The sequence below is a fragment of the Rhinolophus sinicus genome, linkage group LG16, assembly GCF_036562045.2.
Source record: "Rhinolophus sinicus isolate RSC01 linkage group LG16, ASM3656204v1, whole genome shotgun sequence".
In the NCBI taxonomy this organism is placed as follows: Eukaryota; Metazoa; Chordata; class Mammalia; order Chiroptera; family Rhinolophidae; genus Rhinolophus; species Rhinolophus sinicus.
This window is the reverse complement of record NC_133765.1, coordinates 32,817,193-32,830,423: the sequence shown is the minus strand read 5'-3', so window position 1 is coordinate 32,830,423 and position 13,231 is coordinate 32,817,193. Positions and strand designations below refer to the sequence as shown.

The 13,231-nt window shown below is 51.1% G+C and overlaps 1 protein-coding gene across 6 annotated transcripts in view; it reads left to right on the top strand.

Moving 5' to 3' along the window:
• Positions 1-13,231, top strand: part of SH2B3 (SH2B adaptor protein 3) — a 39,041-nt gene that overhangs the window by 10,002 nt on the left and 15,808 nt on the right. For 3 of the 6 annotated variants that reach the window (XM_074321359.1, XM_019734063.2, XM_019734061.2), the window contains exon 2: positions 3,068-3,811. In XM_074321359.1, the coding sequence (XP_074177460.1) occupies positions 3,095-3,811 (717 nt within the window). In that variant the 5' untranslated portion in view covers positions 3,068-3,094. Of the gene's footprint in view, positions 1-495; positions 698-3,067; positions 3,812-13,231 lie in introns of those variants that run through there. The other 3 variants (XM_074321358.1, XM_019734062.2, XM_074321357.1) reach the window with 3 other exon arrangements.

Here is a 13,231-nt window from a genome sequence, read left to right as displayed (position 1 = left end):
GAGAGATCCCAGCCTCACCCCAGACCAGGGTTCCAGAGCCAGGGAGAGAAGTCCTTGTAATTTCTGATTGTAAAAACCAGCGGAGATTGTGACTGAGTGAGACTGAATGAGGCTGCACTCCTAAGCACTTGTCTTAAAGGGACTGTGCGTGGACTTACCCACCAACGGAATCACTCGCTCTGTGTTCCAGGGTTGGGGAAGTGGCTGGAGAGGCGGCAGGGACACGTTGTGGGGAACTGAGTTGTCTGGCTTGGGACAGGGGCTGGAGAGGAGGCTTTCTCCTGGACGGGGGAGCTGGCGGAGGCCATTGTTTCTTTGTTGAGCCCACCCCCTTCCTCGTTCAGATGCAGGCGCCGCCATAGCTGAGTCTCCGCCATTTTTTGCGCCACGCCCTGGGGATTCGAGACCTGGTCCTGCCCAACTTTCAGGCACACCCAGGCCTTACAGTGGCTTTTTTTGTGCAGACCGCCTGCCTTAGCTTAAACTGCACTTTCCTAGGGTCTCTCAAAGGTTCACGGAACCCAGACAAGCAGCATCTGGCTTGAGCATGTCCTGTACCTCTGGCTGGGCAGCTCTAAGCCCGGCACAAAGTGGCAGCGGCCTTGGTTTGCGGCTTGACCTCTCAAGGTTCTTCCAAGCAGAGCATGGGTGGCAGCCATCTGCGGATTTCTTTGTGGCTCCTGCCAGGTGGATCCAGGTAGGGCATGGCTTGTGGCTGAACTTGACCTACAGGGGATCCCCTCAAAGGTGGTCCTGGGGCTGGTGCCCCCAGTGGCCAGCTTCAAAACGAGCTGGAGCATCACCCAGCCACCTCCAAGTGCCACATACCCAAAGGGCAGATTGGGCAGACACCAGAGTCCTGCTGAGGGAGATCCTGCTCTGTAGCGTCAGCCCCTGCACAACAACTCTTCCACTGTAGTCAAGGCCAGTCCTCACAACCAGTGAGCCCAAGGGCCAGTCCCTCACATTGATGTGCAATTATCAAACAAGGCTCAACTACAAGAGGAGGGTACACACAACCCACACACGGGACACACCTTGAGTATGTGGCTCAGGTGACCAGACTGCACCACTGAACCTCACAACACACCTACTACATAAGACCACTCTACTAAGACCGGAAGACATGGCAGCCCTACCTAATACATAGAAACAAACACAGGGAGGCAGCCAAATGGGGAGACAAAGAAATATGTCCCAAATAAAAGAATAGAACAGTGCTCCAGAAAAAGAACTAAGCGAAATGGAGATAAGCAATCTACCAGACACAGAGTTCCAAACACTGGTTATAAAAATGCTCAGCGATCTCAGGGAAAACTTCAACAGAGAGACAGGAAGCATAAAAATGGAGATGGAAGCCATAAAAAAGAACCAGTCAGAAATAAAGGATACAATAATGGAAATGAAGAATATATTACAGGGAATCAACAGTAGATTAGATGGAGCAGAGGATCCAACCAGCGATGTAGAAGATAAGGTAGCAGAAAACACCCAACCAGAACAGCAAAAATTAACAAGAATCCAAAACATTGAGGAGAGTTTAAGGGGTTTCCAGGACAATATCAAGCATACCAACATTCGCATTATAGGGGTACCAAAAGGAGAAGAGAAAAAGCAAGGAATTGAGAACCTATTTGAAGAAATAATGACAGAAAATTTCCCTAACCTGGTGAAGGAAACAGATATACAAGCCCAGGAAGCACAGAGAGTCCCAAACAAGACGAATCCAAAGAGGCCCACAGCAAGACACATCATAATTAAAATGCCAAGCGTGAAATACAAAGAATCCTAAAAGCAGCAAGAGAAAAAGCAGTTAGTTACCTAGAAGGGAGGCCCTATAAGACTGTCAGCTGATTTCTTAACAGAAAATTTGCAGGCAAGGAGGGAGTGGCAGGAAATTTTCCAAGTGATGAAAAGCAACAACATACAACCAAGATTACTCTACCCAGCAAAGCTGTCATTTAGAATTGGACAGATAAGGAGCTTCCCAGACACACACACACAAAAGCTGAGGGAGTTCATCACCACCAAACCACTATTACAAGGACTCTTAGAGGGATTTCTTTAAGATGGGAGGGGGGTTAAGGATGGGTGAAAGGGGAAGGGATTAAGAAGTACAAATTGGTTGTTATACGGCAGTCATGGGGATGTAGGGTATATAGCATAAGGAATATAGTCTATAATATTGTAATAACTAGATATCGTGCCAGATGGGTACTAGATCTATCAGGGTGATAGATGGGAATGGGGTTGGGGGCGGGGTGAAAAAGGTGAAGGTATTAAGAAATACTAACTGGTAGTTAATACAGTATGGGGAATATAATCAGCAGTGTTATAAAGATCATGTGAGGTGCCAGATGGGTACTGAACTTATGGGGGATCACGTCATAGACTGTGTCCAATGCCCTACACACCTGATGCTAAAGAAGAATTAATATTGAGTGTCAACTATAACTAAATACATAAATACATAGGTATATACAGTCACGGGATGTGGAGTACAACATAGGGGAGATAGTTGGTAGTATTGTAGCGGCTATATACGATGTTGGAGGGGTAGTAGTTTCGGGGGTGGGTTATCACTTTATGAGGGGTTTAAATGTCTATTACATTGTTTTGTACACCTGAAACTAATAAAAAAATAAACTATAAAAAATGAAAAAATAAAGACTCTGCTATGAAAGTTAAAATTTTTGTTTAATAGTTGTATCTATTTTTTCCCTATTATAAACGTTGCAGCAGGAAACGTCTAGCACCAATGGTCCTGTATATGCCTCTCTGCGCATGTGAACAAGTATTTCTTGAACTCTTAAAAGTGGAATTGCTGGGTCTGAAATTGATCTTATCAAGTTGCTTTCCAGAAAGCTTGTACCCCTTAACTGCACCCAGCAACATGGTAGGGAAGTGCCCATTTCAATGCATTTTCACCAGCATTAGGTGTTAATGAATAATTTTTTTCTTTCTGACGTTGTGTCTGGTGAGTGACGAGTCCTTCGTGGTAGTTTCTAAGTGGTCAGCTCACCTGTCTGCTCACTTCCTGGTTGACAACCCCCACCCTGTCTTTCAGCCTGGCCACTCCACCTCGGTCTCCGCCATGAATGGACCCGCCCTGCAGTCCTCCTCGCCTTCCCCCGCGCCCTCGTCTGCAACCGCGGCCCCGTCCCCGAGGGGCTGGAGCGAGTTCTGCGAGCTGCACGCGGTGGCCACGGCCCGGGAGCTGGCCCGGCAATACTGGCTCTTCGTCCGCGAGCACCCGCACCACGCGCCATTGCGGGCCGAGCTCGTGTCGCTGCAGTTCACCGACCTCTTCCAGGTCTACTTCTGCCGTGAGGTGCGCCAGGGCCGGGCACCGGGGCCCCCGGCGCGTGACTACCGGGAGGCGGGTCGCGGGCCTCCGGCCAAGGCCGAGGCGTCCCCCGCGGAGCCGGGCCCCGCCGCCCCGGCCCTGCCCAAGGCCCGCAGTTCGGAGGAGCTGGCCCAGCCACAGCCTCCTGCGTCCTGCACCTTCCAGCACCTGCGCCACAGCCTCCGCCACATTATTCGCCGCCGCTCGGCTGGGGAGCTGCCGGCCGCCGGGGCTGCTGGGGAGGCTCGGGCCAAACCTGGCCGGGCCAGGAAGCTCCTGCCCAGGAGCCTGGCCCGGGAGCCACTGCCCGAGGCCCTCAAGGAGGCGGCGCTGCGCTACAGCCTGGCGGACGAGGCCTCCATGGACAGCGGGGCGCGCTGGCAGCGCGGGCGGCTAGCCCTGCGGCGCGCCCCAGGCCCTGACGGCAGGGCGGACCGTGTGCTGGAACTCTTTGACCCGCCCAAGGTAAGCCCTGTTGCGCAGGTTGCACACTGCGTCAGCATTCTGACGCACACGCCCGTATGGAGGGTGACAGCTGCGGGTGGGGCCTCTCTGCTTTGCAGCAGATGGCCGCAAAGTGCCCAGAAGGAAGTATACCTTCTCAAACAACAACTTTTTCTTTGACAATCCTTTAACAGAAAAGTTGCAAAGATAGTGCAGGGTTTCCTTATGGGCCACACCCAGCTTTGCCTAATGTTAACATCTTACATCACGGTGTGCCTTTGTCATAACTAACGAACCCACATTGGATATTACTATTAACTAAACTTGGAGGTTTCTTTGGTTTTTGCTAGTTTTCCCTCATGTCCCTTTTCTGTTCTAGGGTACCATGTTAGATTCAGTTGTCACATCTCCTTAGGCGCCTCTTGGTGGTGAGAGTTTCTCAGACTTTCCTTGTTTTTGATGACTTTCACAGTTTTGAGGAGTACTGGTCAGGAATTTTGTAGGATGGCCAGAGACACCATATGGGGGTGTCACACAGGCTGTGGCAGGTTGGTCCAAGGTCTTTGAAAACCATGACCCAGATCAATCATGAACAATAGGGGTTCCAGACTGTCGCGGAATTCCATTGTAGCTCCCATGCTTTGTAGGTGTCTTATTTTCTTTCAAGTTTTAACAGTTTTGTCTTTTTCCCTTGCAACCAACTTAATTCCAGCTCTGCAGCTGAGGCTGAAGGGTCACTGTTGCGCACACCCGTTCCATCTCTGACTCAGGTGTATCAAGTGGATGGGACTATGTGGCTTTCATTTAATTCCTTTCACTCTGTGGTCCTATTATGTGTTAGGGCCTTGCTCTAGAGAGGGAGCAAAGCAGACCTGATGCCAGTCCTCAGGGGTAACGGTCTGGGTGTGGAGGAGACTGACAGTTATTCATTTATTCATTTAACAGCTATTTATTGAGCACCTACTATGTACCAGGCACATGCTAGGTGCTGGGGGAACTGGCATCGTGGTGGGGGCTATTGAAGGCATAAACCTACAAATGAGCGTGGAATTATAAATTACATACTGTGCTCTCTAAAGGAAAAGCAATGGGGCCTCTTCAGTGATAATCGAGGGGCCCTAATTTGGTGTTTGGGACCGGGTGTTTTCAAAGAATCCTCTTGTGTGAAGTACATAACCGTCTGTTCAACTTCATTGCGGTGGGATGTTCACCTGAAGCTCCACGAATGTTCCGCGCGCGCGCGTGTGTATGTGTGTACATACATACACCCAATGACGCGGCACCCAGGGGCTCCCGCAGCCTTCTCCGCGTCAGTCAGCACCCCCGCCCCCCCGCACACGGACTCCTGCTCCCACGGATTAATTACATTTCTGTGTTTGAACTCCACCTAAGTAGAATCACGCGGCATGCTGCTGCCTTTTATGTCTGGGTCCTTTTGCCCAGCATATTGTTTTCGAGATCCATCCGTGTTCTTGGCAGGTCATTTCTTTTCTTCGCCGAGTAGGATTCCGTTGTGCGGATGCATCACAATTAGCTCATCCATTGGCCTGTTGATGGAATTGTGTCATTTCTAGTTTGGGACTTTTATGATAATGCTGTTATGAAATTTGCATGTAGGTCTTTGTATGGACAAAGCTTCCACTTCTCTCAGGTAGGGTCCTAAAAGAGGGCCTGCTAGGTCATGTGGTCAGCGCAGGTTTACCTTCGTCAGAGACTTCTACATGAGGCTCAGGATTTAACAGTCTTCCCAGCAGCAGTGTATGAGAGTTTTCATTTCAGTCCTTCCAGTGGATGTGTGCTGGCGTCTCAAGGTGGCTTTAATTTGCATTTCCCTGATAACTCATGAGGTTAAGCACCTTTTGATGTATCTATTGGTCTGTGGAATGGACTCTGGTGAAGTGCTCCTTGTTTTTATTGAGTCGTCTAGTCTTAATTTCTAAGAGTTTTTATATATTTTGTATACACTTCCTTTGTGTTGTAAATACCTCAGACTTTGTGTTGGTTGCCTCTTTACTCCTTTTATGGGATCTTTTCATGAACAGAAGTTCTTCGTTTTAATGGAGTCCAGTTTATCAGTTGCTTTCCTTTATGGTAAGTGCTTTTTATGTCCTGTTTAGGAAATATTTCCCTACCCAGGGTCATGAAGCTCTTTCTTGCATTCTGGAAGCTTTACTTCCTACTGTGGACCAAGATCCATCTCGAACTGGTTTTCGTGTCTGATATGAGACGGGGATCAGCAGTGCCATGTGCTGATGTCACCCTTTTTCTTTATTTTTTAATTTGTATTGGGGAATATTGGGGAACAGTGTGCTTCTCTAGGACCCATGAGCTCCAAGTCAAGTCATTTTCAGTCTGGCTGTGGAGGGCACAGCTCACTGGCCCATGTGGGAGTCAAACTGGGGACGTTGGTGTTATGAGCACTGGGATCTAACCAGTGGAGCCAACCGGCCGCCCCGTGACCCTTTTCTTTATGGGACTGCAGTGCTGTTTTCATCCGGGTGTCCGTCTGTGTGCTTCTGGACTCCTCTGTTCCATTGGCTGTGTGTCTATCCTCGTTCCAATACCACACTAATTACCACTTCCATAATGAGTCTCAAGAAGGTGGCTTTTGGACTGAAATCTTAGTCCTAAATTAAGAACCGCTGGGTGTTCCAGGCAGAGGGAACGGTATGGACAAAAGCCCTGAGATGGGAAAGCATTTTATTCGAAACACAATGGGAAGCTGTCAGAGAAACACAAGTGCAGATAAAAACTCTATTTTCTCATCACTTTTAAAGTCTCAAGGCTGTGACACCACGAAAGGCAAATAACGGCCCAAACACATGTGTTATCTGCCTGATAGTATGGAGTTCCTTATAAAACTTCACTTTAAAAAACGACTGCTGCTGCTTAAAATAAACCATCTTGGAAAACCAGGTGTCAGGAGTCAGATGGACCCAAGTTGGAATAATCAATTAGTTCTTTCCCAGCTCTGTGGCCTTAGGCAAGTGACGTCACCTTTGAGCCTCAGTTTCCTCCTCTGTACAACGGGCCTATTCATAGTTCCGCCTCGCGGGGCCGTTGTATTAATTGGGAGAGCACATCTGCTGAGCGCCTGGCACAGGGAAGTGCTCAGTGTTCCCAGCCCTCCTTGTTGTCATTATGGTTGTCATGGTGATGACTTTGAGGCTGAGAACACAGATTTATTTCCAGTGCTGGGAGGCACCTTCAAGGCTCCTGTTCTTCCGGAGCCCTGAGGGTGGGGCTCCCGATGGACAGAGTCCTCGGCTCAGCAGTGGTGGTCTGGTCCTGGAGAAGCCAGGTGGAGGGGGGAGTGCAGCTGGGTCCCTGGGTCCTGTCGTAGGCATGGTGGTTGCTGTGGGACCCAGAGTTGCCCACAGATCGAGCAGCCCTGGTGGGGCCTCTCCCAGCCCCTTGACAGAGCAGACCCCAGTTCCATTAGCTTCTGACAGCTCATGGGTCAGCCTCACTGGAGTTGGGTCCCAACTCTGCCTCTGACCAACTGTGACCCTGGACTGGTCACTTCCCCGCTTGGAGCCCCAGTCTACTCAGCTGTAAAGTAGGGTCGTTGTGAGGGCTGCAGTGGGAGGGGGGGCTCCTTGTTCGTGGGGGTGTGTTAGCGGAGGCGACAGCCCGGCTGCTGCAGTGGGAGGAGGGGTCGGAGGAGACATCTGTGGCTCTTTCCCGAGGTCTCAAGATGAGCAGAGAAGTCACGGTGGTTTCTGGCTTCAGTGGCACCCCCTGCAGGTGGGTGAGAAGTGGGTCAACCTTTCCTTCCGCTGTGCGCTGGCCTCTGGGAGGCTGGCGATTGCTTCCACTTGGGGGTGATCATGAAAGGCCTCTTGGCAGGAGGTGCTGATCCTGAAAGATCAGGGTGAAGGAGTCCCAGGCTGAGGAAATGACTAGTGCAAAGGCCTGGGGGTAGGCATGACCAGGAGTCTTGGAGGAACACCAGGGGGGCAGGGCTGGAGTGATGAGGGTGGAAAAGTGCTGGGGCTGGATTAGGGACCTTGGCACCTCACCTGAAATCCTTAGGTGAAGATTTTAGGTTTTACATTAAGTGCAGTGGGAACACTTGGAGGATTTAGGCCCAGAGGGGCTGAGACACTTGCTGGGGCTACCCAGCTGTGGGCGTGGCCTAGAGGAACCCCCAGTGCTGTCTGGGGTCTTCCAGCATCAGGCTGGCCATGGGAGAGGAGCATGATTCTGCTCCTAGGAGACCCTTTGGTCACTATGTCCACCCATTCTGTGGCATCTCTTTCCTCTGATCCCAAATGATCCCCCCTCCTAAGCCTCCAGCCACACTATTGAACTGGCTCCCTCAAGTCCGAGGTTACAGAGCGCCAGCTCCCAGCGAGCCGTCCTGAGATGTGCTACCCTACTTGGCAGTAAGAGAAAAACAAGAAAGTTGGATTGGGTGCCAATATTTAAAAACATCAAGATTTTTGATATTTTTAAGAGAGATTTCATATAAGGAGAGATTTCATCTAAGAATCCAGATTTCTGGTTTCTCTTATAAAATCAGTGGGTCTGGCACTTCTGGGCCAGCAACACCGGAAGTGGATCCCAGCCTGGCCCTGCCTGAGCTCTGCAGAGGGAGGTGGTGGGGGTCCCAGGGTCAGGGAGAGATGACAAACAGCCACTGGGCCAAGGGTGGCTGGCCTTGGGGCAGGGTCTCCCTGGGGGCTGGGGTCCATTGTCAAATGGAGCATAACCAACTGGCCATGGCTTTCGGGTCAGCCCTTTGTTCTTTTGGGCTTCAGTTTCCTCATTTGCCCAGGCCTCTGGGTTGACCAAGATGGTCTCAAAGCCTTGCCAGCTCTGCCAGGTCTTGGGGCTGAGCCTCAGTTTCTGTCATCTGTACAGAGAGTGATGGAGTTCTACCCACTGTTGAAAAATGCCTCTTTAGCCAACATTTACTTGGCACTTATTATATATCAGGCATCTTACAGATCTGGCTTCATTTAACCCTCACAGCAGCCCTGTGAAGGAGCTGCTATGATTATCCTCATTTCACAGATGGAGAAATTGATGCTAAGAAAGGGTAGGTGACTTGTCCAACAAGGTCACACAGCTCTCAAGTGGCCTAGAGAGCATTGGAACGGAGGCAGCTGGGCTGTACCTGGTACCTTGTAAGTCTTCAGAAGGACTTACTATCGTTATTGGTGGTGAACCAGTGGCCCTACCTGGGTGGGGGCATGTGTTTTGAGTTCTTAGACCAGTAAACGCTCCCTGCGGCCATCTTGTTCAGTGCCACCATTTTACATATGGGGACACTGAGGCCCAGAGGGGGGGCTGGCCAGTTTCGCCCTCACCCAGCACGTCCCCCCCCTGGCCTCTGCTGCCAAGCCCAGAGAAGAGGTAGAGGAAGCAGGTGGAGGTACACCTCAGGGGACTCATCCCACAGCCCTGAGCCCCCACCTTCACCACAGGCCTCAGGTACCCCCTAGAGGAAGTGGTCTGATTGGGAGTGGCTGGTCCTGCCGGCCCTAAGAGTAGTCAGGGGGTGGGCCAGGCAGTGAGGTTCAGAGCCATTCCTGCTCTGCTCTTTCTGAGCTGGGTGTCCTTGGACAAGTGACTTGACCTTGCTGGGCCTCAGTTTTCCTCATCTGTAAAATGGGGATGGTCACAGTGCCTGCCCGTGGGGTTGTGGCCCTATGGAGGCTGTAGATAGTTAAGTGCTGACTGGGTGGGTGAGGGGGGCCTCAGGCCCCTATATCCAGGCAGTGAACATTCCTGGGGTACCTGGACGCCCATGAACCAGGCCACCTCGCCCCACCCTCATAGAACACATAGTCCAGCCAGGGAGACAGCCTGCAGGACTGGGTGGGTGACAAGAGGTGACCCAGGCCTTGGGCTCCCCGCCCATGCCTGGAGTGTGCCCAGGAGCAGGCAGTTCTCTGTGTGGTGAAGGGTCTGGCATGTCCTGAGCACCACGGACCTCACAGGGCAAGACTTGACCAAATCAGCCCATCTAATGCTCACCGTGATTCCTTCAGTGCAGCACTGTCATTGCATGTACTTCACAGATAAGGAAATTGAGGCAGAAGTTGCTGTGGTGAGGACCCTGGGGCGCGAGCCTGGAGCCGTGTCCCCGAGTGTGGGAAAGAGGAAGCAGAAAGAAAGGGACGTCCGCCGGAGGCCTGGCGGTTTCCTCTCGGAGGCAGGAGTGCGAGGAGGAGGGCCGGGCAGGAAGCGGCCGGGCGGGAGGGGCAGCTTGCTTTGGCTCCGACAGATCTGGGGTGAGCCTGCCTCTGCTCCTCTGAGTTGGGAAAGGCGCTTTGCCCTTGCGCTCTGTACCTCAGTTTTCTCAAGTAAAAATAGCTGAATGGTGGTGCCCACGCGGTGGATGCTGATTGGACTGGCTCAGTGGCTGCCCGTCGGGGCTGGAGCCGAGCCCGACATGCAGTCAGTGCTCAGCAAGGCTTAGCTGCTGCGGTGGTCGTTATTTTTATTAGTTGTTTTGAACATGACAGGCACCACATTTAACACGTCCCATGGAATCACCCTGTAAAGTGGGGACAATGGTGAAGCCAGCTCACAAATGAGGAAACTGAGGCACAAAGTTGAGAGACTTGCCCTAGGCCACACAGCTGGGAGGGGTTAGAGCTAAGAACGTGTCTGCCCTGTGTGGGCCTGTTAAGGCCAGGGTTTGTCTTCAGGCCCCAAACGGGCAGAGAAACCACCTTCCTGCCTCCTTCAGCCTAGCAGCCCTTTGTGGGCCAAACAGAGCTCTGATGTCCCAGTGGGGAGACAGGAGCTTCAGAGGCCAGTGGCTCCCCAAACCCATCCTCTCCCACGGGGATCAGAGGCAGAAGGCTCTCAAGGTGCCAACGGGGTTCAGTCTTTGCTCTGCCCTGGCTGCTTTGTGACTCAAGTGGGTCCCCGCCCCCTCTGAGCTGTGAAATGGGCAACCTACGGGCTTAATCTGGGCCTTCAAGGGCTGGTGGGGGGAAGGAAGGGGTGGTGGTGGGCTCCCGTGGGGCCCCCAACCACACACACAGCTACCCATATGCCTCTTACCGGGGTTCCGTGTAAGAGAGTTTTTGAAAAGTGCTTTGCTGCTTAGAAGAAACCCCCAACCACGCTGAAACCGCGGGCAGATGGTATCGGCGTCCTTTTAGCTCAAATTCTATGAATCCACAGACTAGAAAGTGCCCCTGATTCCAACAGCAGGAGGGCGGGGAAAGATTAGTTTACTGTTGACTGGCTGGGCGCCTCGCGGGGGCTGTTTCCACAGGGCCTGTTTGCTGTCGCCAGCTTCTTGGAAGCTGGTCTTCTGTTTGAGGGTCTGGGTGTTGGCACAAGACCGTCACTTGGAGTCTGGACTGTGGGCTTGGTGGCTGGGGAGCAGTTTGGTTCAGATCTTGGCCTGAGTCTCAGTTTCCCAATCTGGAAAATGGAATATCAGTACTCGCCTTGCTGGGTGATTAAGCCAAAAACAGGCTCAGGGAAGGCTTGGCACGATGTGTCCCCACCCTGAGAGGAAGAAGGAGCTTTCTGCGTAGGAAGTGGCCAGATCCCAGAGGTGGGTCCCTAGCCACCCTCCCTGGGATGGGCAGCCACCTGGCTGGCCCTCACAGTAGCCTGGAGCAGGCACCAGCTGACAGCCCGCAAGCTGGGCGGGTGCTGCTGGAAATCCCCCACCTACTCCTTTGTGAATGGAAAAGGAAACCAGAATGCACAAGAAGAGATCTCGGCATTTTCAGTGGCTGGTCCTCACTGGTGGTGGTGGTGGTGGTGGGGGTAGCTTCCTCCCCCAAGGCAGGAGGGGCCGCTTCAGCTTCCTTTTTGGGGCCCCACTCCCCGTTTTCCTAGCTCCCCTCTGAGCTGGGGAGGTCACTATTTTCTCAGGCCATGGATCTCTGGAACCAGTGTTGACGGTGTACATGAGGAGACTGGGTCCTCCCTCACTTGTGGCCAGGGATCCTCCCATCACAGATTTGAAGTCCCCAGCAGCGGCAGAGAGGAAACCTCTCTCCAGGGAACCTTCTGGAAGTGGAGGCCTTCCGTGCTTTGTCTCATCTCAAATCTTCGTGTAATCTAGGAAATTTACCGAGGGCCTCCAAGTTTTGAGTTCCTAATGTGTTTGCTTTTGAGTTTTCAATTAATAAAGCTCATCGCAGAAATTACAGGAAAACCATCCATAATCCCACTACCGAGAGAGAACCAGCATTCCCATTTTGGTAGATTTCTCTGTAATCTTTTTTTCTTGTATTTATTTTTTCCTCAGAATTGCAGTTCCTACGGCACTGTCAGGCTGCCTTGGAGCCCCTGCTGTGTGTTTAGATGCTAGAAATACAGGTGGGAACTTGTGGACAAAAGTCCCAGCCCTAGTGGGACTGATGTTCGTCTGCTTGCTTTTTTGCACTTACACGTCTTGACCATTTTTCTGTTTTCTCAAATATTTTTTCATGTGTTTTTTTTTTCCCATGTCTTTTTTTTGAATACTGGCTACACAGTATTTCATTTACACAGTTAGGCCATGGCATATTTATCTATTCTCTAGACTATTTCAATCATTTCTGTCTTTTTTGCTCAAATAAATAACCCTGTGATGAACGTCTTGTACGGAAATCTTGGTGCAAATCTTGGTGCCCGTCTCTGATTATTTCCTTCTGCTAAGTTCCTAGAAGGGGAAGTGCTGGCTGGGAGGCTTTGTGAGTCCCTCTGAGGCTGCACACATGCTCTCAGCTTTACACACTACAGGATTAACTTGTTTAAAGTATACAGTAGTTTTTAGTGTATTTACTGAGTTGGGCGCCTATCACTGTGATCAAATTTCAGAACGTTTTCATCATCTCAAAAAAAAAAAAAACACACAAAAAAAAACCCCTGTCCCCATCAGCAGTCACTCCCCATTCTTTTCCTGCCCCAGCCAACCACTAATCTGCTTTCTGTCTCTATGGATTTGCCTATCCTGCTCTTTTCATATATATAAATGGAGTCAAACAGTATGTGGTCTTTTGTGACTGTCTTCTTTGACTTAGCCTCGTGTTTTCAAGGTTCACATTTTGCTTATCCACTCATCTTTGGACAGACATGAGATTCCCGCTTTTTGGCTGTTTTGAGTAGTGCTGCCGTGAACATCCGCGTACAGGCAGACCTCCGAGATACTGCAGGCTCAGTGCCAGGCCGCCGCAATAAAGTGAGGCGCAGTCTTTTTGCCTTCAGTTTGTAAACAATGCAACAGCTGTGAAGCGCAATAAGACGAAGCACAATAAAACGAGGTGGCCGGTGTGAGTTTCTGTGGGGACGTGGTTTTATTTCCCTGGGGTATCTATCGAGTGGACTTGCCGGGTTATGTGGTAACAATGTGCTTAGCGTTTGAAGAACCAAATCAAAGCACTATACCACTTTATACCTCACCAGCAATGTCTGAGGGTCCCCGTTTCTCCACCTTCTCATTAACACTTGTTTTTATCTGTCTTTCTGAATAGA